This window comes from Triturus cristatus, chromosome 1_2 (assembly GCF_964204655.1).
Source record: "Triturus cristatus chromosome 1_2, aTriCri1.1, whole genome shotgun sequence".
NCBI lineage: Eukaryota > Metazoa > Chordata > Amphibia > Caudata > Salamandridae > Triturus > Triturus cristatus.
Window position 1 is genome coordinate 364,565,575 of NC_140580.1, and position 23,314 is coordinate 364,588,888.

The 23,314-nt window shown below is 42.5% G+C and overlaps 1 protein-coding gene across 2 annotated transcripts in view; it reads right to left on the reverse strand.

Annotated features, from left to right (window-relative positions):
- The window catches only part of LOC146867371 (mannose-binding protein-like), a 42,565-nt gene extending 19,571 nt beyond the window's left edge, over window positions 1-22,994 (reverse strand). Inside the window, exons 1-3 of one of the 2 annotated variants that reach the window (XM_085604711.1) lie at window positions 22,691-22,994; window positions 16,446-16,613; window positions 15,617-15,733 (exon numbers count right to left, since the gene is read on the reverse strand). In XM_085604711.1, the coding sequence (XP_085460837.1) occupies window positions 15,617-15,733; window positions 16,446-16,596 (268 nt within the window). In that variant the 5' untranslated portion in view covers window positions 16,597-16,613; window positions 22,691-22,994. Of the gene's footprint in view, window positions 1-15,616; window positions 15,734-16,445; window positions 16,661-22,690 lie in introns of both variants that reach the window. The other variant, XM_085604705.1, reaches the window with a different exon arrangement.
- Window positions 22,995-23,314: the final 320 nt, after the last annotated feature.

A 23,314-nucleotide genomic window follows, 5' to 3' on the forward strand; every position in this document is an offset into this window, starting at 1 on the left:
AATCACAGACCCAAATGATGACAAATAACCACCTTCTGTGAATGATGGGTCCTGTTCTAGAAGGGTTTCTCTCCTAAAGAGATGTCAGAACAGCTGTGAGTATTGTCTCCTGGTTTATCTTTTTTGATTCTGCACAGACCCAGGTTGTTTTGTGGTTATTGCCATTCTCTACCTCCCATGTGCTAGTCCACCATCTTACTCAACTGCAATCAAAGGAAAAGTAATTGTGACAAAATGGCAGGAAAGACAGGCCATCTGGAAGTCGCCACACATAATGGAACCACCTTCGAAGTCAGCTCAGTAAAAGGGCAACCATGATGTCGCACCCCTTGACAAGCCTCCTGTGGTACCATGTGAGTCCTAAGAAGGATCTCACCTCAGTTTGTGATTTTGGGGGGGCTCCCAGTCTATCTTGGCCTGGAGGGGCTGCAACCCACCAAGTGTCCTAAGTATACCACAGACCCCAGCCCTACCTGGCTCTTACCCTTGACAGTCAGTCTAGCCTTTTGCAGGGCCTGCAACAATTCCTGCAGGTGAAACAGGTGGTCCTTCCAGATGCTACTGAAGACAGCTATGTCATTTAAGTAAGCAGCACTGAAGGCCTCCATCCCGGTCAAGACCTGGTTCACCAGTCTCTGGAAGGTGGCAGGGGTATCCCTTAACCAAAAGGGCATCACCCAGAACTGGTATGGGCCCTCTGGGGTGGAGAAGGCTGTCCTCCCCTCGGCTCCTTTGGTTAGAGTAATCTACCAGTACCCTAAAGTAAGATCAAAGGTACTCAGGAGCTGGGCAACCCCTAACATTTCAATCAGCTCATCTGGGATGAACATCAGTCTTGGTGACTGAATTGAGACCGCTGTAATCCACACAGAACTAGAATTCTGGTATGGTGCCCTGTAGGGCAGCCTATGGTACCAACACGACTGGGCTGGACATGGGGCTACTGGAAGGTTATATCTCCAACATCTTTTTTACTTTATCTTTGATGCTGGTTCTCACTTTATCCAACAGCCTATAGATTTTATTCTTGAAAGGAAGACTGTCTCCTGTGTCCACATAATGGATACACAGATAGGTAGTCTCAGGATTAAGGGAGAGCAGAGAGGAGGACTGCCCCAGCAACTGGTGACAAGCTCACTGCTGTTCTGAAATCAGGGTAGGGGAAAGATTTACACCTTTCACTGACCCATCTTTCTCTTTGGATGCCAAGAGATCAGGAAGAGGTTCATTCTTCTCTTCCTCCCTACCATCTGTCACCAACAACATAGTGAGCTCAGACCTCTTAAAGTGTGGTTTGAAACGGTTGATAGGGAGAACCCTCTGGGAGTCTTGAGGTCCACTGGGTAGGTAACCTCCCCCTTCCTCTCAACTACCTCATAGGGCCCAGTCCACGGGTGCCATCACTCGTTCTTTCTGCCCAGGGTGGAATTCCTCAGGGGTAGCCGTTTGCTCGTACCAGTGCTTCATTACATCCTGGCTGGCCTCTAAGTTGTCAGAAGCTTGCTTCCACAACATGGCCATCTGGCTTCTTAAGACTAGCATGTGGAGGGGGGTCTCGGGAGCTAACTCCCACCCCTCCCTAACCCAACTAAAATGTTCCCTTCTAGGATGACCATACATACGTTCAAAGGGGTTAAAGCCAACCCACCTCTGTGGTACCTCTCTGTAAGCAAAGAGCAGGCATGGTAAGAGGGAGTCTAACTTACCACACATGGCCTCAGACAGGTCCTTGATCATGGCTTTAAAGGACTTGTGGAATCTTCCAAAAAACCCATTGGTTTGTGGATGGTAGGGGGTGAAGAACTTGTAAGTAGCTGATCAATTTCTCCACATTGACTGCATATATGCAGACATGAAGTTAATTGACCTGTCAGACATCATTTTCTTCAGAAAACCCACTCTGGGAAAAATCCTTATCAGGGCCATAGCCACTGCATGTGTAGTTGGAATCCTCAGAGGGATGGCCTCTGTGTACTGTGTGACATGATCCACCGGAACAAGGATAGACCTGTTGCCAGAGGCTGTCTATGGATCCAAGGGGCCCCACAATGTGGATGCCAACCATTTCAAAGGGGGTGTAAATGGCAAGCAAGCTATTTAGGGGAGCTTTTAGCTTCTGCCCTGCCGTTCCGCCGGTCTAGCAGGCCAAGCAAGTCCTACAGATGGTATCTGAGGAAATCTTAATCCGGGACCAATAAAAGTGGGGGATAAGCTTGGCAAAGGTATTTTCCTGTCCCAGGTGTCCTGCCAGGGTTATTTCATGAGCCAGCTCTAATATGAAGGCCTTTTGGCATTGGAGCATGACCAGTGTCCTTGTTGCCCCATTCATAGGTGCCTTAGGCTCACTATGAAGGAGGTTGTCCTCCCTATAAATGTGTTTATTTTTAGAGGCATTACCTGCTGCCTTGGCTTCAGCCTGTTGCCTCGTGCCCTCCTAGGCTGGGCACTCCTTCTGCACCTTACAGAAGTCTTCCCTGGTGTATCCTCCTTCTACTTGCCATCCAGCAAGTTCAGGCAGGTCACCAAGGAAGACAAGTCCTCTCCACTGGGCTCCAGGGCAACCTCCTCTAGCACCCCTTCCATCTCAGCTGAGAGAAGTCCAGGGGCTAGTTTCCCAAGCCTGTTGCCTTTCACTCTTTTGGCAGCTGTCTGGGCCATCCTTTCAGCTCCAAACATCCTTGACTCCCTTCCTGGGCAGTCATAGACCTGGTGGTTGCACACAACCACTCATGCAACCTCAACATTTCTAGGTGTGACTTAAGCTCCACTTCCTTCCAGGTAGTGTGCTGTAGGTCATTCCATAGCAGACAGTGAACAGGCATGGCAGGGCTCACAGCTACTTTCAGAAGACCTGAGACCCCCTTCCACTCAATTGGAACAAGGCCACTGAGTAGTGACACTCATAGTTGTCTACTACCACAACCTGGTGTAATGTATTAGGTACAATCTGCTCAGGGGACACCAGCTGACTCCTTACTTTAGCCATGCTGCTGGCACCTGTATCCCTCAGAGCCTCAACACCTTGCCTTTTGATGGTAACCCACTGCCTTTTCTTTGCCATATGGAGGGCCTATGGGTCTTTGGAACCATCTCCACATCACCCATGAACACTAGTGTAACCTCACTGAGTCCCCCCATTAACTGGGACAAACTCCTCCACCATCACTACATTCACCACCTCTGGTGTCTTATCTCTAGTAGGAGGCTGTGCTATTTTTAGGTACTTAGGATCCCCCTTGTAATGCCCATATTCTATTAGGATTCCTGCCACAGCTCACCTCTCTTGACTATCACAATACACCAACATGACTCATATTATTTCTCCTTAACACTTATAAATGAACAAATGTCTTGTACCCTGACTTTTGACCATATTATATGCTGTTTGAAATAGCTAAAGGCAGCTGGTGCTCCCCAGTGTGTTTGAAAAGGCTTAATAGCTTTTACAAATGTTTTACCATGCATATACAAGGTCAGGTTTCAGGTGCCACGGAAACATCCAGAAAATCCACCAGAATAAGCAGCAAGCAACCGGTATAGATGACCTCAACGTGAACCTCCCGGAAGACATCCCTCATCAAATTAATCATCTGCACCTGTTTCTTGCTATAAGCAATTAGAACGCGACCTCTGTGAACATTCTAAAACACCTTCTAGAAGCCAGCCTCATCTAATTAATCATCAGCACCGGTTCCTTGCTATATGCAATTACGTGACCTTTGTGAACATTCTAAAGCACCTTCTAGAAGGCAGCCTCATCAAGTTAATTATCTGCACCTGTTCCTTATTACAAACAATTAGAATGTGACCTTTATGAACTTTCTAAATCAGTCTTATTTAAAGACCATCCACACTCCTCCCCTTTGCTTAGCCTCTTCACCTGCCACTTAACTGTTTCCCGGCTTCCAGGAATCTGTCTTGCCAGCTCCCTTGTTCCTTCCAATTCAACCTCACCACAAAGGACGCCCTGCATTAACAGACTTGATTTTGCTATGCACTGACCTCAGTTGCAACACAGCGCTTGCAGACAAGGTAACTAGTATTTTTGTTCAACTTGCACATTCTGTTGGCAGGGCTCTGCCAGAAAAGACTTGAGTGAAGCTAACCCCATCCAAATTAGCTTGTGGGGTTGATGCTGGAATCCTACTCACTACAGTTTAGAAACTTTGATGAAAGAGCCTCTTGGAACTATCAAAAAACAACTGACAACAAAACTAAAGGTTGCTTGAGATATTAAAAACTTTTGTGAGGTGATACCTTAAAAACTATGGCTAATACTAGTCTAAAGCCTTATTATTTGTTCATAAATAACATATCTGTTGATACCATTCATCAGACTGGTGTGAATGCCTGCTGCAGTGTTGCGGTTGATGAGACAAGCCACAGCATCTTTTTGACTCCATACGCTCTCTACATCCCAACCCCCTTCCCCCTGAGATTTGCCACTGTAGCAGTGTCTCCTTCTGTAAACCGAGTGCAAGTCTTGAGAGGATTCATGAACTAGCTTTGCCGCCCCATTGAAATCAACTGGGATCCAAGTAGATGGCTTATGACATATTCATTGAACTCATAGCACTTGGGAGTCTTGTTCTGACATTTGCAAGGGAAGCTCTTTTTCTGGTGGCCATATGGGGAATGGGTCCCTTTCCCCTGTGAACTAATTTAGGGGGGGAACAACCTTTACAACGCAACTTTTACAACGCACTACACTTACAATGCATTTTTTACAACGCAAAATCCATTACAACGCACTACACTTACAACGCATGACACTACAACGCATTTTTAAAAACTACCTTTACAACGCATTCCATTACAATGCCTACCATTACAACGCATAATATTACACTACACTATCCAACACTTACCCTACTGTTGCACCCCCTGGAGTTAGAATAGTAATTTTTACCACTATACTATCCAACACTTACCCTACTGTTGCACCCCCTGGAGTTAGAATAGTAATTTTTACCCCTATACTATCCAACACTTACCCTACTGTTGCACCCCCTGGAGTTAGAATAGTAATTTTTACCCCTATACTATCCAACACTTACCCTACTGTTGCACCCCCTGGAGTTAGAATAGTAATTTTTACCCCTATACTATCCAACACTTACCCTACTGTTGCACCCCCTGGAGTTAGAATAGTAATGTTTACCCCTATACTATCCAACACTTACCCTACTGTTGCACCCCCTGGAGTTAGAATAGTAATTTTTACCCCTATAATATCCAACACTTACCCTACTGTTGCACCCCCTGGAGTTAGAATAGCAATTTTTACCCCTATACTATCCAACACTTACCCTACTGTTGCACCCCCTGGAGTTAGAATAGCAATTTTTACCCCTATACTATCCAACACTTACCCTACTGTTGCACCCCCTGGAGTTAGAATAGCAATTTTTACCCCTATACTATCCAACACTTACCCTACTGTTGCACCCCCTGGAGTTAGAAAAGTAATTTTTACCCATATACTATCTAATACTTACCTTAAATGCAATTTAATAGTATGCGTTGTAATGGTATGCGTTGTAAAGGTAGTTTTTAAAAATGCGTTGTAGTGTCATGCGTTGTAAGTGTAGTGCGTTGTAATGGATTTTGCGTTGTAAAAAATGCGTTGTAAGTGCATGCGTTGTAAAAGTGTGCGTTGTAACGTCATACATCCAATTTAGGGGCCTTGAGATAACTCCTTCCTATACCTCCCTCCTTCTTCTGGTGAGAATCCTGACAACCCTTTTGGGAGTCCCCCAGATGCCTTCTTGGACACACTGGTGCTGACACAGATGTCCACCTCTTCAGCAAGCTTCCTGGGGTCAGTCAACATGCTATCAACCAGATGTCGGTGCACCTCTGGATAACAAATATAAAGAATGTATTCCTTCTAAATCAAGTTGTACAGCCCAGAATAATCACCAACCTTGATGCCCCTCTCCCAGTCCTTCAGTGCCTTTCTGGAATAGTCAAGGATGTCCACCCAAGTCTGTGAAGAGATTTTGTGACTGCCCATGATTGTCTGTCTATACCTCTCAGCTGTCAACCCAAATTTACTGACTAAACTGTCCTTCATGGAGTTGTACTGGGTCTAATCCCTTACCTCTACTGCCAGCATGTATCTCTATAAACTACACCCCCAGGACTCCACAAGAACCTTGTGAATCTTTAGCGCTACTTCATAGGTGGAGAACCATTTGTCAGTGTAATCCCCCACAACAAAACTAGGTACCAAATCATTTGGAATGCAAACCTTCCCTTCTCTAATGGACACTGAGTAAAGGTACGCTGCCACGGTTACTGCCGGAATCAACTTGCATGGTTCTAATGTACATCTCTCTAAAGCTTAGCTCATGTGCCATTCTCCTCTCCTCCATGGCCACCCTCTTTTATTCTAGAGCTTGCTCCTTCTCCTTTTTTGCAGTTTAAGCTTTCTCTCTTTCCTCATGTCTTCCAGCTCCTCTGGGGACAGTTTCCTGGATGACACACTGCTCCCTGCACATGGGTGGATTGCCAATCCTGGAAGGATGTTTCCCCCCTCCTCAGCAGCCGCATGCCAAGACCCTCAGGCAGGTTCTGCTCCAATTCTTTCTCCAATTCTGATCCTTCCTAAACATTTCTGTGTGGGTCTGGAGGGCCTCTGTGCATGCTCTCATAGCTGTTTGGACCTCTGCTTCGTTAGCAGTCCCTTTGGTAAACAACCTCTTCTCCTTGAAAAATCCCTTGAGCTGGTCAAACAACAACAGCAAGCAAGGAGGCATAGCCACAGCAAAGAACACATGCAGGTATTAGGCAAAAGCACACTGGCTGGCTACACAAAATGGCCACCGGCCACATAGTGAAACAAAAACAAGCAAGGATGCATTCCCACAACAAAGAACATTTGCAGGCCTATGGCAAAAGCACACTGACTGGCTGCACTAAATCGCCACTGACCACATGGTCAAACAACAACAGCAAGCAAGGAGGCATGGCCACAACAAAGAACACATGCTGTCCTTTTGCAAAAGCCCACTGGCTGGTTGCACAAAATACCCACCAGCTGCATGTTCAAACAACAACACCAAGCAAGGAGTCATGGCTACAAAAGAAGAACACATGCAGGCCTATGGCAAAAGAACATTGTCTGGCTACACAAAATGGCCACCAGCCACATGGTCAAATAACAGCAACAAGCTAGGAGGCATGGACAACAAAGAACACCAGACGGCCTATGGACAATGACTACACAAAATTGCACCCAGCTACATGGCATGGAGAACAAAGACAAATGGTGGCCTATGGACACACACACACACCGGCCAGACAACGGGGGCATGGCAACACTAAAGAAAACACTATAATTAATTCAGCAAAGCCACAAACGAAAATTAAGTCAGCTATACATTTTTTTACAACAACACACATCCTCTCAAGGCATCAAAAATTATCCCAACAAAAGGCACTTTTTGCAGAAAAAATACGTGAAATGCGAAGAAAAAAAAAACATGTATATTTTGATCCAATGCCATCACTGGCCTAAATGATGTTTTAAAACAACAAATGCCACATAAACATTTGTTTAATGTATCCATGAGAAATACTGGCTCTGTTGCCCATGGGCAGTCTATGCCACATAGTAAAGTAAATTAATAGTGCACAATTTAACAGACATGGAGAAAATGTGCTGAACTGTGCAACCTTTTTCCCCTTACAAAACATAAAACATTTAAAGTAAAAAAATAACGAGGCCCTTAATAAAGCTCCAGGCTACCCACCACAATCTAATTTAAAAATGTATTAAAAGTAGAAATAAATGCTGGGGCATGCCCTCTATCAAATAAACAACACCCTTACACAAACGTTTTTAAACTTACTTGGGATATCACAAAAACAAAGTCCTTAAATCCAATGGTGTATATGCAGCAGACAAAGTGAGTGATCCTTCCACCTCAAACTCTAGATGAAAAGTGACCAGGAAATGCACAAAGCACTGAGAGGAGTCTGCTGGACAGGAAGAGGAAGTTGGAGCCTCTGGGACACCTCCTTCTTGTTGACAAAAAAGTAAATTAACAAAAAGCTTTGAGCACTAAAAATCAACCTGAAAGGTCTACTGGAGCAGAATATTAACTTGAAAACTTATTTTCAAGCAGATTTAGCTGCTTCTCGAGTAGAGAATATGCTTGAGAAGCAGCCGCTTGTGCTTTCCAGGGTTACGAAAATGGTGCCTGAAGCCTCCATGGTGATCTGAGGCAGTGTTAGCGGCAAGCAAATCTCTTGTGCGCTCGCACGAGTCAGCAGAAATATGATTCCTCCACGCTCCAGATGGCGAAATTTAGCGGGTACTTTGCATTACACGCATAGCTCGGGGTTCCCGAATTCCGCCATCTTTACCAATGGAATTATATTTCCACCCAGGCCTAATTAGAACCAAAAAATATTTCAGAGGTTCACACTTCAAATAGTAAATCATCAGATATTGTGAACATTTCAGTCATTTGTCCCTGAATGTGCATTTATATATCAAGCCTGTTTATTCTAAATTGCCTGCGCTGGAGGCTAATGTTCCTCATATGAATTAATACCTGTTTTAAATAAGCATCTAAACTAATATATGAAAGAAAACCAGTTCCACAAGTAGAGGAACGGGTCTCCGTAAAGTGGCCATGTGAGCGAGAATTCCTTTTTCCTTAGCGGCCAACAATTTAGCCACATTCATAAACCTAACCAAGGAAAATGATATTTACATATTTTTCCCACTTGAGGCATATCTTGCAACCTCTTTCACATTCAAGAAGGCTTCTCTTACCCATTTGATTCTTTCCCTTAATAAGTGAAGACATAAACATGTAATGTGGGCTAAGGATTCAAGTTTGTACGCATAAAAACTGGAACTAATTATAGAGTATTTCTGCTTTGCCCAACCGTGGCAGAATTCCAGTACTGAATTGATAAAAGGCACAAGTGAATAAAGGAACGTCTCACAATCTTGGCCATACTGGTAAGCAAAAAAGAGTAATCAGAGAGTTTTTATTGTGATTAAAAGAATCCAAGTCTGCAGTGTAGGATTATATTTTCATTTGCTTTTTTGACCCTTCTTAAGCTGTTCCAATGACTGGCTGATTGACACTGGCAATCTCCATAGAAATTCCACTTGCAGAGTATTTAATGCAGTGTTAAGATCATTATTTCATGGAACAAAGCTTGCTGAGTCTGATGAGATAGCAAATCAGATTGCTTCCTTAAGGGATGTATCCCTGCCTCAGCCTGTGACTAGTGACAAGGAACTGGCTGGATGTGCTACTTACAGGAGGCATACTCCAATCTGCCAAAGACATATATATAAAATATGTAAGATTCCAAACTGAGGGAAAACAATAATATACAGTCCTTCCTTTTAGTTTAAGGTTAGCTCCTTGAGCTTTTTCAAAGTGGAGGGATCACCATGGTCAAACGTGAATCTTCATTTAAAATAATAGATTTTCCTTGCCTTCACTGGCCAAATTGCATTGCCATTTGTGAGTGGTGATGGACCTAGTTTATGTTGAAGGTCTTTAAATCCCACAAAAAAATATATCTTTCTTCCTCACAAATAATTCAATACATAGGATCAGTGCCTCTCTCAAACACATCAAAAGTGCTTCCTTCAGTAGACAGAATATATTAATTCCTAAACGAGTGTCATCATATCCAGGCATCATCTCCTTCCACAGTCAGACTTATTTCCCCACTCCGGGGCTCAATGGCATTGTGAATCTTCAAGTGCCAGAGTCAAATTCCAGCTGAGAGACCAATAGAAAGGACTAAAGGTTAATGGTGTCAAAATACAATTGATTTGGATTACAGAATTATAATGTACATGAAAGGTGTACATACTTTTTCATGATGGTGCATAAGAAGAGCAGGTTTCAAGGGCCCCATTTTAACCACCTCATATGGAGCTTGTGAATGATATGCCTCTGTAAGGATGGGGAGTTCAATGACAAATTCCTCTTGAAGTCTTCTCAAGTTAGGACACCCACACAAGTACTTGTCCGCCACAGACGGAATTTAAAAATGTCCATACTGGTCTCCTTGTACACAGAACCTTGCCACAATGACAATTCTCTTAAGTCTCATCTAGGACATTTCTGTATACTTCTCCGATCTGACTTCTACTAAATGTGATCTTCAACCTCCAATGCAAAATGATTCGAATCTCTCTAGGGTACTTTCTCCAACAGCAGTAATCCAACCAAGGTCAGAAGACTTGGTTGGATTACGGAGCGACCGCACCGCATCTCCTTTCCAGGATGCCGGGGGTATTCTACACTCTAGGCTTGGTTCTTGAGCACCATCATTATAGATATTCAAATGTAATGGATTATTGCGTGCCACCCAGAAAGAAGCAAAATATATTTCCCCAAGATAATAATGAGTCTTAAATGCATCATTAAGAGTGTTCTCAGAATTCAAAAATGTTCTACCTGACTCCTCGCAGACAATTATCATAATTTTGAACGGGGCTCAGTTGGATCACTCCTCAATTTCAGCATGATGAGATAAGTCATCATTTAGAGTTACTGTGAATTTTCATTAATTTTTTAGTCTAGCTATAGGACAACCAATCACTACTTTATTTTCCTTCGCAGTACACATTGCTCATGCAATGTTATCAGTCAAATTGTGAAAGTCAAATTGTCAACAAGTAAGTAAGTAAGTAAGTAAGTAATAATCTTTATTCAGTTGAAAAAAGAACCATAAAAGATGCAAAATCATACAATTTATATATGGCAAATGTCAATCAAGTATGCATATAGTCCCAAATCCACAAGTATCAAGAATTTATGCACCATTCCCATCAATAAAGTTTACCATAAAATCTGTAATAAAATCACTTAACTATAAAACACCTTGGGTTCAGCCGATGGCATGAGAAAACCATGTTCTAGCATTTATAAGTAGGTGAATACAAAGCCTAGTTTAGTAAAGTGCTTGTGCATTGCTAACAATTTAGTGGAGTGTGTGATAAAAAAAGGACAGAAAAGGTTTTCCTATTATTTATTTTCGTTTTTGAATCATGTATACTATTGTTTAATTCTGAGAAAATTTACATGATGAATAACAAGGATTACAAGTAATTAACATTTTCTTCCTTACACGCTTTACTGATTTAATTATCAACTATAACATTGAAAAGAACCAAAATCTATTTTAATCTGAGATTTAATCCACTGGCTCAACTTTGTTTAAAGACCCACAACTTGCCCTCTATTAACGAATTGAAAACCTGCCAAGACCTCATTCACACCCATGTTCAAAATGATAAGTATAACTTTTAAGGAAGCACAATAATTAATACTCATAAATTCACATCATTCTCTTTTAACAGACAACAAAGTAATTCCCATAATTTTAATCTCTCCTGCCCCAAATGACAACAGCAAATACAAGCAACAATCACACACTTATTCAGATCAACAAACTAACTGCACTCATCATCATAAAAGTGAATGAACCAACAAATCTCAGCACTGCCACACAATTCCTTCAGACAAAACATTATGTACTCCCTCTGCCCTTCAAACTAAGGGACCGCCCCTCTCTATAAAACAAACACCACACCAATAAGAAATAATGGCTGGTGCAAAAGCTAACTCAGTTCCTTCATCAGAATTTCAAAATGTATACAATAGTCTGGAGAAGTTCACCCACAATGTTCAACGCCAAACATTATAAGGCTAGCTTCAAACATTTTCTCTGTAAAACAACCATTTGATTTTAATTCTCTTAGTAAAGCAAACTACCTCCAACAGTAATTCCAAATCACCTGTAAGACTATAAACCCCACTTCTCTAAATCCAATATCAAAATAAATCTTATCAATTCTGCTAAACATATCCAACCATTGCACTGATAAAATCAGAAAGATTTGTAACATCATTCAAGTAAATTGAAGATTACTCTCCAAAAGCTACCTTAAAACAGATTTTTAAAACTAATCAGTAATCTGTCTTTCCCATCTCTTTGACACTGACCCATAAAACTACCTCTAGGACATGATGAGATATTTATGGGCCAGATCCTCTCTCAGTGACATGTTACCCCCAAAAATTCTTAAAAGTGTGGAGCAGCTTTTTTAAACACTTCAAGCACCCACTCCTTGCCATTGTTCAGAGTTATGACAAATAAGAAGCTCTGTCATTCAAGTATTCATACCACAACTTTTTATATCTTTGCCATTGTTAGGGGTAACAGCAATGATTAGCTTAATATATTTTAATAAGGCATACCCAAATGTTTTAAACTGGGTAGAAGTTAGTTTTACTCAATTCAATTACAACTTTATTCAATGCTCTTCAGTAATATAAAAGTATACTACAAAATAGATTAAAAAGGTTAACATTTAAAATGACTCTTCATATATACTGTGCAATTAAAAACATTCAGAAAAATAAATGAATAAAAAGATGACTCAATTTCATCTCCTCAGGTGACTCTTTAGGGTAGCAACAGTTATACTACAGGGGAACCCCCCGCATGCTTTTCCTTACTTTCAATACCTGCCATATGTTAGAAGACATTGCACAGCATATGAGTGGGGTATGTAATTGTTGTAAAAATAAGAATGCTGGTCTACAGTGTCTAAAATTAAGTGCTTTAAAAATAAAGGTAAAATATATCTCTTCCTTGGGATTTCACAGAATTTACAAAAAAATTATGATGTGTAAATTGGTTATGGGTGACACACTGTCACACAGGTACATTGCTAACTTGGACATGGAATGGCAGTTATTTGGAAATCCTACCATCAACAGTAACATATTTACCCTAAATCAGGTTAGGATGAACATTTGCTGGTCATTACGTAATAAGGTTAAATATGGCTTCAAACCCTTCTGGAGGGTCATTCTTTTATAGGTGTCTACAGATGGTTTTGTTCCCTCAGCCATCCCTCCCCTTTCTATTCCATTGTTCGGAGCACACTGTTTTATATGTTCTTTATCTATTGATTTACTGGATTCAGGATTGGTAAAAAGTTTCCATAAACCTTGCATATGGATTTGACATATCTCAACAAAGGGATTCCCATTATGTGGTCTGAGTTAATTGAATCATAAGTGTTAGTTTGTTCAATCCAGCTTCTTCATGTGAACAAATTGAGTGCCAAAGCAATATAGGGGCTATCTTCAATCTGTCAAAGATGTATGGGATTCCCAGTTCAACATGGACTATGTAGTTCAAGGAGCTGGAGAGGAGGGAAAGGGTGCATTTGAGAAATGAATCCTCAACTCTTTGGATACTTTGTATATTGGTCATTCCTGACACCCCTGTACCGTATGAAACTACTGCCACTGCTTTACTTGCATATATGATAAGGAGTTCCCTTATTGCTTTAAAACCTAGTTTCTTTTTAAACGTGGACACCCCATTGATGGATTTCTCCATTTGCACACATCTGCTGGTTACCATCGGGGACCATGAGTTCTTACTGCGAAAAAGGATCCCTAAGTAGAAGGTGGGTGATTGGCTCAAATTATGTCCTTCTGCATGGAAAACGGGTTTTGCCTTGCGCTTGGCCCCATAGGTCCTGATATAAGGACTATCCTAGCTATTGCGGGAGAGCGTAAGTTCAGAATCACACAAACACCTGCAATGGTTTTCTTCCCTCTGGCCACCCAATTTATTCACCTTAACATTATTAAATCATTATAAATTTCACTAACCCCTTTCGATCCAAACCTCCCCCCTAACCAGGGTGCACATTTGTTTGTTAGTGCCCCCCTGGTTTCCTCATTAACTTTCAGGATCAGCGGGACGCCTACAAGGACTACCATATATGGTGCACAATCAGGTGGCAAGTCTATGGTTCTTAGGGAGGATGAGCTGGTTCTGTGGACTTGATGTTGGTTTGGGGCTAGTTCAAAATTAATTGATTTGTTTATGTTACTGGTCTTCTCACGATTCTCATGGCCAATGATAGATCTAGCTCCATTACTCTCTGGGACCTTTTCTTGATTGTCCCCTCTGTACATCTCTAGTGCTATTTGGTTCAGGATCCTCCTATTACAGGCGGAGCTCTTCGTGCGCTGGTCTGGTACTCCGGTATAAGATTGCACTAGGGTCTCAACAGCAGCCAGGCGATTGGTCAGGGATAGGATCAAAAGGCTGTAATTTTCTGTTCCATAACTGCCAATATATACTTGATATATTTAAGGGTTATTATCGCAGGGTCCTGTCCCTCGTGCACATCTTTTCTGCGTGCATTTTATCTCGTTGTGCCTCCAACCTTTCTCTTATCTACCTTAATACCCATATGTGGGGGAGATAGCTTGGAGTGGCCCTCTTGTATGAGTTACTGCTTTGATTTCTTCTTTGGGAGAGATGTACTTTTCTCTGTAGATGTGGCTTTTAAGGTGTCTGTGTGTGGGTCATTCCCTTGAGATAGAAGTTGGGTAATGTTTTTTGTTTGTAGCTCACATCCAAGTGTAGTTAAGGCTATAGGTTCAAGTGACTCTGCTAGTGTGGGGGACTTTTTTAGAGTAGCTTTAACGGTTGCCTCGAGTTTGACCTCAGTGTCTTTTATTTTTTTGTTCAAAACCCCCATAGTACATGTTTAGAGTTTTTCTAATGGGCCGGTCATTCCCCCCTCAGCTGCGTTAAGTTTCCGTTTCCTCATATTCAAAGTCAGTTACCTGTGTGCGCAGCTTTGATCCAGTGAGGTGGGGTAAGTGCAGGTGGACTCCAACGTTGTCTTCACGTGGTGAGGCAGAACCACTGGGGTGGCCCAGCCTGGCCTCTTCCGCGCAATGACGGGTTAGGACGGGCCCACCCTTGGCCCGGGCTTTGCCCACATGCACTGCATGTGTGTCCTGCGTTGCGGAAGAGAGCGCAGCGCTTTGTAGCGCCCAGGTGAGGGCGCTCCTCCCCCTTAACCTGCTGACAGTCCAGGCGTGTGCTTTCTCGGACCTGGTGTCCCGCTGTTGACTTCCCCTGTTGCGAGAGAGAGCGTGGCGCTTTGTAGCGCCCAGGTGACAGTGCTCCTCCCCCTCAGCTGCTGACAGTCCAGCCATGTGCTTTCTGGGACCTGGAGTCCTGCTGTTGACTTCCCCAGTTTTACTCATTTTGTAGTTACTCATGATTTCATGGTGCTGGGTTTGAATCAAACATGGCAAACTGTTTTACTAGTAATACAAATAAGAACAGCTTCAAGAATGTTTCGACTGCTTCTTAAATGGTAAACACAAATTTCATAGAGTTTTTAGAAAAGTTGATCTTGTTTGTTAAAAGATAAGGATATCTTATATACATTTCATCTTATATAACTTTTTTATAAAGCTACAACGGTTTGGTATAACTTAATACCTATTAGTATGTACTGCTAACTAACTCAAAACCTTTAAATAACTTATCTCATGTTTTAACAACCAAACTCTTTTTTTAAAGCAGTTATGAAACTGTTGAGTATGTTTGTTAAAGACGAAGTCTAAAATTGATAACTTTCTTCCAGTGAAAATAATGCCTGTAGAAAACAAATTTTCTTGCAATTCCAGCATTGCATGGCTGTGTTGAAATGGTCAAAATGTGACACCCTCACTATCGGGTGAAAAATGTTGCACACTACTATGAAAGGCCCCGTATATGAAAAAAGCCATACCTTGTATTCCACTTCTGCCATCCAGTCCTCTTTCTCCTGGTGGGCCTCTTTCGCCCTTAGGGCCGATGGGGCCTAATTTCCCTGGAGGACCCTGTGTGCCTCGTGATCCAGGCAAGCCTAGTAGTTTATTTGTAGAAAAAAAACAGAAAGGCAGTACTTTATAGTTTGTTAAGCCTTGATAAACCTGATTTGTGGGCAGTTTACATAGTGTACACATTTTCTACACATTTTCACTTTCCCCCAGACCTCTACATGCAACAGAAAATCATAGTCTACCTTTCTTTGTGGGTGTAAAATGTGAAGTGCTTCAACATATCCAGATTTTCAGCACAACCTTTCTCGTTTTGTTGGATTTTTTTTTTAAACAATATTCGTCCAAATCTTGGAAATTTTGAAGTAAAAAAATCCTTCATTTCAAATTCTCTGACAACCAAAACTAACTTCTGTTTAACTAGAACTCTGAGCTTAGAGCTCGGATGGAATGTGGAAAGATGAGATGGATGGAAAAGAGAGAAAGGTAAGGTACCAGAGGTAGAGTAAATAGAATAAATGCTGGCAGAAGCAATTAAAGAAGAAAGCTGAAGAAAGAAGAAGTAACAAGTGGTTGGTCAAATGGAAAGCAGGTGGTTGGTAAGTAGTCATTGATGGATGGAAGTTGGTATGAATTTAGTATTTCCCATTCCGGAGTTCCACCAAGTATTGTCATTCCCCCAGATTTGGAGTAGGGGGTACTTACCTTATTTTGCTCACCACACTGAGCTTTCAGCCATAATTAATAGCATTCGAGGAACAGGAAATATTGGTCACAAAACAGTTTAGCGCCCCGTACCTATCTCCCCCTTTTCTCCTCTAGGCCCTTCTTTGCCATCTCGTCCATCGCGTCCAGGAAGCCCGTTGATACCAGGTGTGGGACACGAAATGACGGCACAGGTGTTGGTAATCTCCTCGCATGTTGCGGTATCTGTGCTTGACACCAGCATCCAGGAAAGACCCAGCACTAGTAAGTTGAAAGGTTGAAGAAGAAACATTACTCAGGCTTTAGTCCTGGAGAGGGAAAAATCATAAATAATCATCTTAGGAAACTGTTTACTGGCTCTGCCCTGAGCTTTCACAATTTTATAAAGCTATGTAATCAAGTTCCACAAGGCACAGTAATATGCATATGGAGAAAAGCAGTGTTTATATTAAATAGCTGTTTGTCCAGAGTGCAATCCTTAGAAAGAAGTTTGACTAAATTGAATCCAAAACATCAACCATGTCTCCCTCAAAATAAAAACGTGTTTAACCTACCATTGGTACTGAGTACAATCTGTTTATCCCACTGTTGATCATGTGCCAAGGCTCATTAATATGATCTCAAGCTTGGAAAATTGGAATGAGCTAAGATCCACAAATGTGTTAGTGAAGACCATGGGGAGAAATATATTTGGTTGCGATAATGACTCATGAGCTTCAATGCTTCCCCAGAAAGTGTTGCTGTTATGTGCAATAAAAGAAAGGTACCTTACCTCAGCACAGACCAGAGTTCATATTGCTTGTCTGCAGCAGGCTCTATCATGGAACGGAGGGTTGAAAGTGAAGAATATGCCCACCCCGCAACATGAAAATAAACTACATTTGCAGTTCATTAATGTTTCATTTAAATCACATAACTCAGCTACATAAGTGGTGATATAGCATCGTATGAGAAGTTATATCTTTTTACCCAATGGAGAATTGCAATTTCTGGTTCACAGTCAATGATCGCAGACTGCTTCTTCTGCTACTAAACACTTAACCAACATTAACATCATTCAGCAATCTCCTAACACTTTCCATATCAAGGGATATGTGTTGGACTAGGTTTTAAATCAGTGGGCCCAATTTGCAGATCATTTTCAGTGAGTAGGAGGGTGAGTTTGAGAAATTCAGTAGTAAGTCATATCTACTACCAGAAAATCTTGGTACATCTGGGTCATGCTGTTTTCATGTCACTGATGACTGTTGTAGCAACTGACTGAGAAGATAATTCTAAAATGTATGTGTAGTCTTTCAGCACCAAAAGGAAACAAGCATTGGCATAGCCAATAGGTCTCGCCTTTGGGACCTTATAAGTGTTTAGCCATGCAACAGTTGCATAACTAAATACTTATAAGGTCTCAAAAGCGAGACCTATTGGCTATGCGAAGCGGCCCTGCGGCCGCGAAAGTGAAAGTGATCGCGATCAAACATCAAAGCGGCCGTGCAGCCGCGAAACCGAAAGCAATCGCGGTAAAGCGCGGGTGCGCGCACTGTGGCTCTAGGCTGGCCTGGTAGCACTTTTTGGAGCCCTCTCAATAAGTCTCGCCAGACCAGCGCATGCGCTGGGTCAGGCGAGACCTAAAAGGGAGAAGAAAGAGAGGCGAGAAGGAAAGAGAGAGAGAGAGGATGAGTGGAAAGTGAGATAGAGGGAGAGCTACTTTCTGTAAACTTACAGAAAAGGAAGTAAATAAACAGCTCACCACTTTTTTAGAGGCAAATAATATTTGGCACCCAAACCAAGCTGGTTTCAGCGCAAAGCATTCGACGGAATCAGCTCTAATTTTTTCCTTGGAAACACTTAGAGCAGCACTAGACCAGGGCAAAAAAGCAGTCCTCATACTTTTAGACCTGTCCGCGGCTTTCGACACGGTGTCTCACACCATCTTGATAGACCGACTAGCCGCGGCAGGGATAACTGCTAAGGTACTGAGCTGGCTAAAGAGTTTCCTAACAAACAGACGACAAGTGGTCACCTTGGGCCATTTTAGATCAGCAGAGATTCCACTAAACTCAGGTGTTCCGCAGGGCTCATGCCTGAGTCCGACGCTTTTTAATGTATACATGGCCCCCCTGATTACCCTCATATCATCCTTCGGCATAGCTACCATCTCATATGCGGATGACACACAACTCATCCTAGTGATGGAGGATGAATCCAGCGAAGCAGAAGTTAGACTCAAAAACTGCATTAAGGCCACTTTCCACTGGATGAGCACGAATCATCTTAAATGTAACTCTGGGAAGACTGAGATTATACCCTTTGGAAAAAACAACTCTTTCAACCCAACTCTATGGTGGCCAGAAGACGCTACCGTCCCCCCTAATACAGCTAATGCAGTCCGAAATTTGGGGATAAAATTTGACCCTTCTCTGAGTTTCCAACAACAAGCAACAGCCGTGGCAGGGACCTGCTTCGGCATAATAAAAGGACTCAGGAAATTTTTCGATCTGATCCCATTTGCAGCGAGGAAGATGGTGGCAGTAGCCCTCATTACCTCCCGCATCGATTACTGCAATAGCATATACGCAGGAACTAATAGGACGGTAGGCCATAAACTACAAATGGTACAGCATGCAGCGGCCAGATTAGTGTTGGGATGGAAAAGAAGGACCTCAACTTCAACAGCTATGAGCACCTTGCACTGGCTGCCAATACATAAAAGGGTGCTGTTTAAAATCCTGTTAATCACCTTTAGGGCAACAAAACAGGACCCAAATACATTGAAAACATGTTCCAACACTACGTCCCCTCACGATGTTTAAGATCCCAAAGTGAGAATCTTCTTACCATCCCCAAGTTTAGACTCAAAACCAAAGGAGGTAAAGCCCTGGCAGTTTTGGGGTCCAAAGCATGGAATTCTCTGCCGCCCCACTCCGACAAATCCCCACAGAAATCCCTTTCAGAAGGACCCTTAAAACATGGATTTATACCTTATCCGACACAAAATGCAAGAATATGATATAACATTCCAACCCAATTACACCATAAGAATCAATTTTATCTGGTTCTTTCACACTCAGAAGCGCAAAGATGCTCCGTGGAGTGCAACCCGCGCTATACAAAAAATCATTTACATTACATTACATAGAGCGAGGAGAGGAAAGGAGTGGGGATGCTTTGAGTATTTTTGCCTGGACTGCTTTTGGTTCCCCAGTCTGGCCCTGCCTTTGCTAAGAGGAGGTTATTCACAAATTGAAGAGTGAGGGTGCAGAACCTTGCCCCCAACCATTGCCCCTGAAGGCACCAACATTATTTGTTCTTGTTCCCTTAAGAATACATCCTACCGGCGCAAAGTTTTCTTCAGTGGAGACAATTTTTCAATTGAATTAAGGCTAGGTCCAGGCTGTCAACGCCAAATTCTTCAAGAAAAACATTCTGCAGATTGAGGTAAATGAGAACCTAGGCCAACAATGGCCAGGAATAGCTGCTCCTTCTTCAGAACCATTTATGAGAAAATCACTGGCATTCTACCATGCCACAATCTACCCTGACAATGAGTGCTGTCTCTTCCAATTGAAAATGACCACACAATGTATAATGCCAAGGCAACCATCATGGCAAAAAGCACAGTCTTCAATGAAAGAACCTAAGCCATTCTTCATCTCCAGGCTAGTAAACCACAGATTTCTGATAGACAAAAAGCAACTTTAGGAATGCTTCCAAACAGACTAAACCATTGGCAATCTCCCAGGGTAGCATTCTAATCCATTTATTTCACCCACTGCACCACTCTAGAGAGAGACCCACCTTATGCAAATCAGCACTGACCCTTCTTCTAATGGGAACAGTCCATTCCAAACTGCTAGGGTATGCCTCCTCCAGAAGGGACCACAAGCATCCCCAGACCAGTCTCGGTCTTGACAGGCCTCTTCAGTGAGGTATATCTTGGATCATACCCTTGGCAATGAGGGCATTACATCAGACATACAAAAGGTGATGGGAGAGGCGGCTCTAAACCACTGGCAATCACTGTGGGTTGTATTCCAAACCATTGCTTTTCACCTACTGTAACACTCTAGACAGAGGCCAGCCTTACTCAAATCAGCAATGGCCCTGCTCTTAATGAGAACAGTCCATTCGGAACTGCCAGGTGAAAAAAAACCCTCCAAAAGGGACCATAAGCAACCCCAGATTGAGTTTGGACTTTTTTTAAACAAATTAATTTAATGTAACTTTATTATCTACTGCATTTTATTTGAACTCCTTGCAACCATTATTTTCTATGGGAGGATATTGCAGTACATGTTGTTGGCCATGTGTGTGTGGTACTGGACTTACTCCAGCTCTGAGTTAGAGTAATTTGCTACTGATTTGGATTCCTTTTGGCTGGAGTAACTTTAGAAGTGCAGGTTGTGAGTTGCACTGGGCTTAGGGCCAGATGTACGACCCATTTTTGCACGTGCTAACGCGTTAGCGACCCGTTTGCACATGCAAAAACTAATAGGGCCATGCACAAACCCTATTTTGCGAGTCGCAATTTATAGGATTTGCGACTCACAATTAGGAAGGGGCATTCCAAGGACTTCTCTTCCTAATTGCAACTCGCTACCCTATGTAAGAATGATTTGAAACCGCAATTGCGGTCGCAAAACACTTGCAGTTTACCGCCCTCTTCAAGAGGGTGGTAATGCAATCGCATATGGGAATGAGGTCCCCAAGGGACCACTTCCCCTTTGCAAATGCAGGGGAGAATATTTTTTAGGTGTAGGCAGTGGTCTTAGGGACCACTACCTGCCCTTAAAAACTGAAACGAAAATGTTTCATTTTTTTTTTTGTAAATGCATGCTGTTTTCTTTAAGGAAAACGGGCTGCATTTTTTTTTAAAAAATGCTTTATTCAAAAGCAGTCCCAGACATGGAGGTCTGCTGAGCCTAGCAGGTCACCATACCTGGGAGGGCCAGTCATTCCTAATGGGGTCACAAATTGCGAGTGCCTCATGAATATTGACGTGGCATGCAATTTGCAACCCAATTGGGAATCGCAAACAGTGTCTCTGACACTGTTGTACATGGCATTTAGCGACTCGCAAATTGCGACTCACAATTGAGCGTAATCTGCGAGTTCCTAAATGCCCAGGTCGTACTACTCTTTTGCAGGTGTGTTTATGTCTCTCCCTAAACACATTTCAGACAGTCCCAAAAGCCCTCCTTACTGCTCCTTCAACACTCCCATTTAGAAGTAAGTACACCCTTTTTTTATGGTCACTCTCCCTGGTCCCTCCCATATTACTTACTGAGTAGTCAACTTAAATGTCTGAGGAGCTACCCATAGAAAAGATAAGAGAGGTGGAGATGGAGTTTTACACTTGTAGGTTTGTAAGTAGCATTTTGTAGCACATTTTAATTATTATATAGTACTATTAAACATACTACAAAATGTTGTTTGTGAATACGTCCCATAGTTTCCAGACAACCCCCGGGGTCAATTGTATCCGTTTGAACATGTAGAGTTACAACTGTAATCTTTCAGAGTGGTGTGTGTGTGTGAGAGTGGCATGGATGTTAAGATGTGTTTGTTGTGAATGTGAGTTGGTTGTGAGTGATATATCTGAGAGAGCTGGGAGTGAGAGTTCAAGGCGTGAGTGAGCTGAGCATGACCATTCTCATGTAGGATGTGAGAGATGGGTCTTTCATTGCTCATACTGGGTGTGAACAGTATGTTCTCTTAGTGTGTAGGAGTGTGTGGGAAGAGTACATTTTGATGCTCGATCACCTTTGAGAGTGTGGTGTGTGTGGCTGCTCATGCTAAGCGTCAGTGAGAGGTACTCATGCTGGCTGTGAAATTCTGCTGTGTTTGGGAGTGAAACCTTTGACAGTATACACAGGAAGGGAATTAATGTATCTGCGGGTAATGCAGGTGATATTTGTGACCTTGGCCCCAACTCGTCGGCCATGAAGTAAGGTTCCAAAAGCGTTTTTTTACAAATAACGCTATGTAAGGTACTTATCGGTTGCAGCTGAACAGTTTGTTGTCACGCACGCTATTCCAATTACGTGATTGATTGTAGCAAGTTAATGTGCCCGATACTGGATCCCTCAAATAGTCTAAAATCTTATTTTGTGTTCTGACATACAACCACCTGTAAATCACGGTTCAGCTCGATGCCAATAGCGAGTAAAATCCAGAATAAATCCTTCAACTGCATTAGTCCCAAACAAGAAAATCAATGTCTCCTGAACCCTTCCCCACCTCCTAAAGCCTTTATTATAAACTGTTTTGTATTCGAGTTGTCCGGCAAATGCTTTACACATGTACAACAAGAACCATTAAATCTGCGATAAAATACCACTTACCACTTGCTCCTGGAAGGTAATGTGGAAACTCTCACTAGCAGAGCAGAGTTGAACTGGAAACAGGAAGGTCAAGAAAGTTCTCGTGCAAGTCCAAAAATATCATCCAAGATGGCCACCAGGTGTCCCGAGGCAATGGTGGCGCAAACAGGATAGCTGCTCAGCTGCTTTTTTGTGGGGTTGAATTTGCGGTACTGTGTGACCTTCACAGTGACATTTATTTACAAGTCTAAAAGACTTAGTAATGTAGGATTTGTGGCTGGGGGTATGTTTCAGCCTAGAAGCCTTTCTGCCAATTTGCTCTCCTGTTCCCGGACGCAGCAGTCAACATTTCCCACTTGAACTTTGGCTCTTCCTAAGTGCAGAGCGCACGTGTTTCCTGTCCTCTGTTTGCATTGCATTGACTAAAACACAAACGTTGCTTTGAACCTTTGTAGAACAAGGACACGGTACCCTGCGTCCTGACGGTGTTCAAGCGTCATAGCAAAAACAGTTGCGGAAATCTAAACAAAACCTGGGCAAAATCAAATATTTTTTTCCACACGTCATGGGTGTAATTTTCAAGAAAACTACACGTGACCAAACAAGCTTAGGTGGTTAGATCAATTTTCCCTGAGAACAATACAA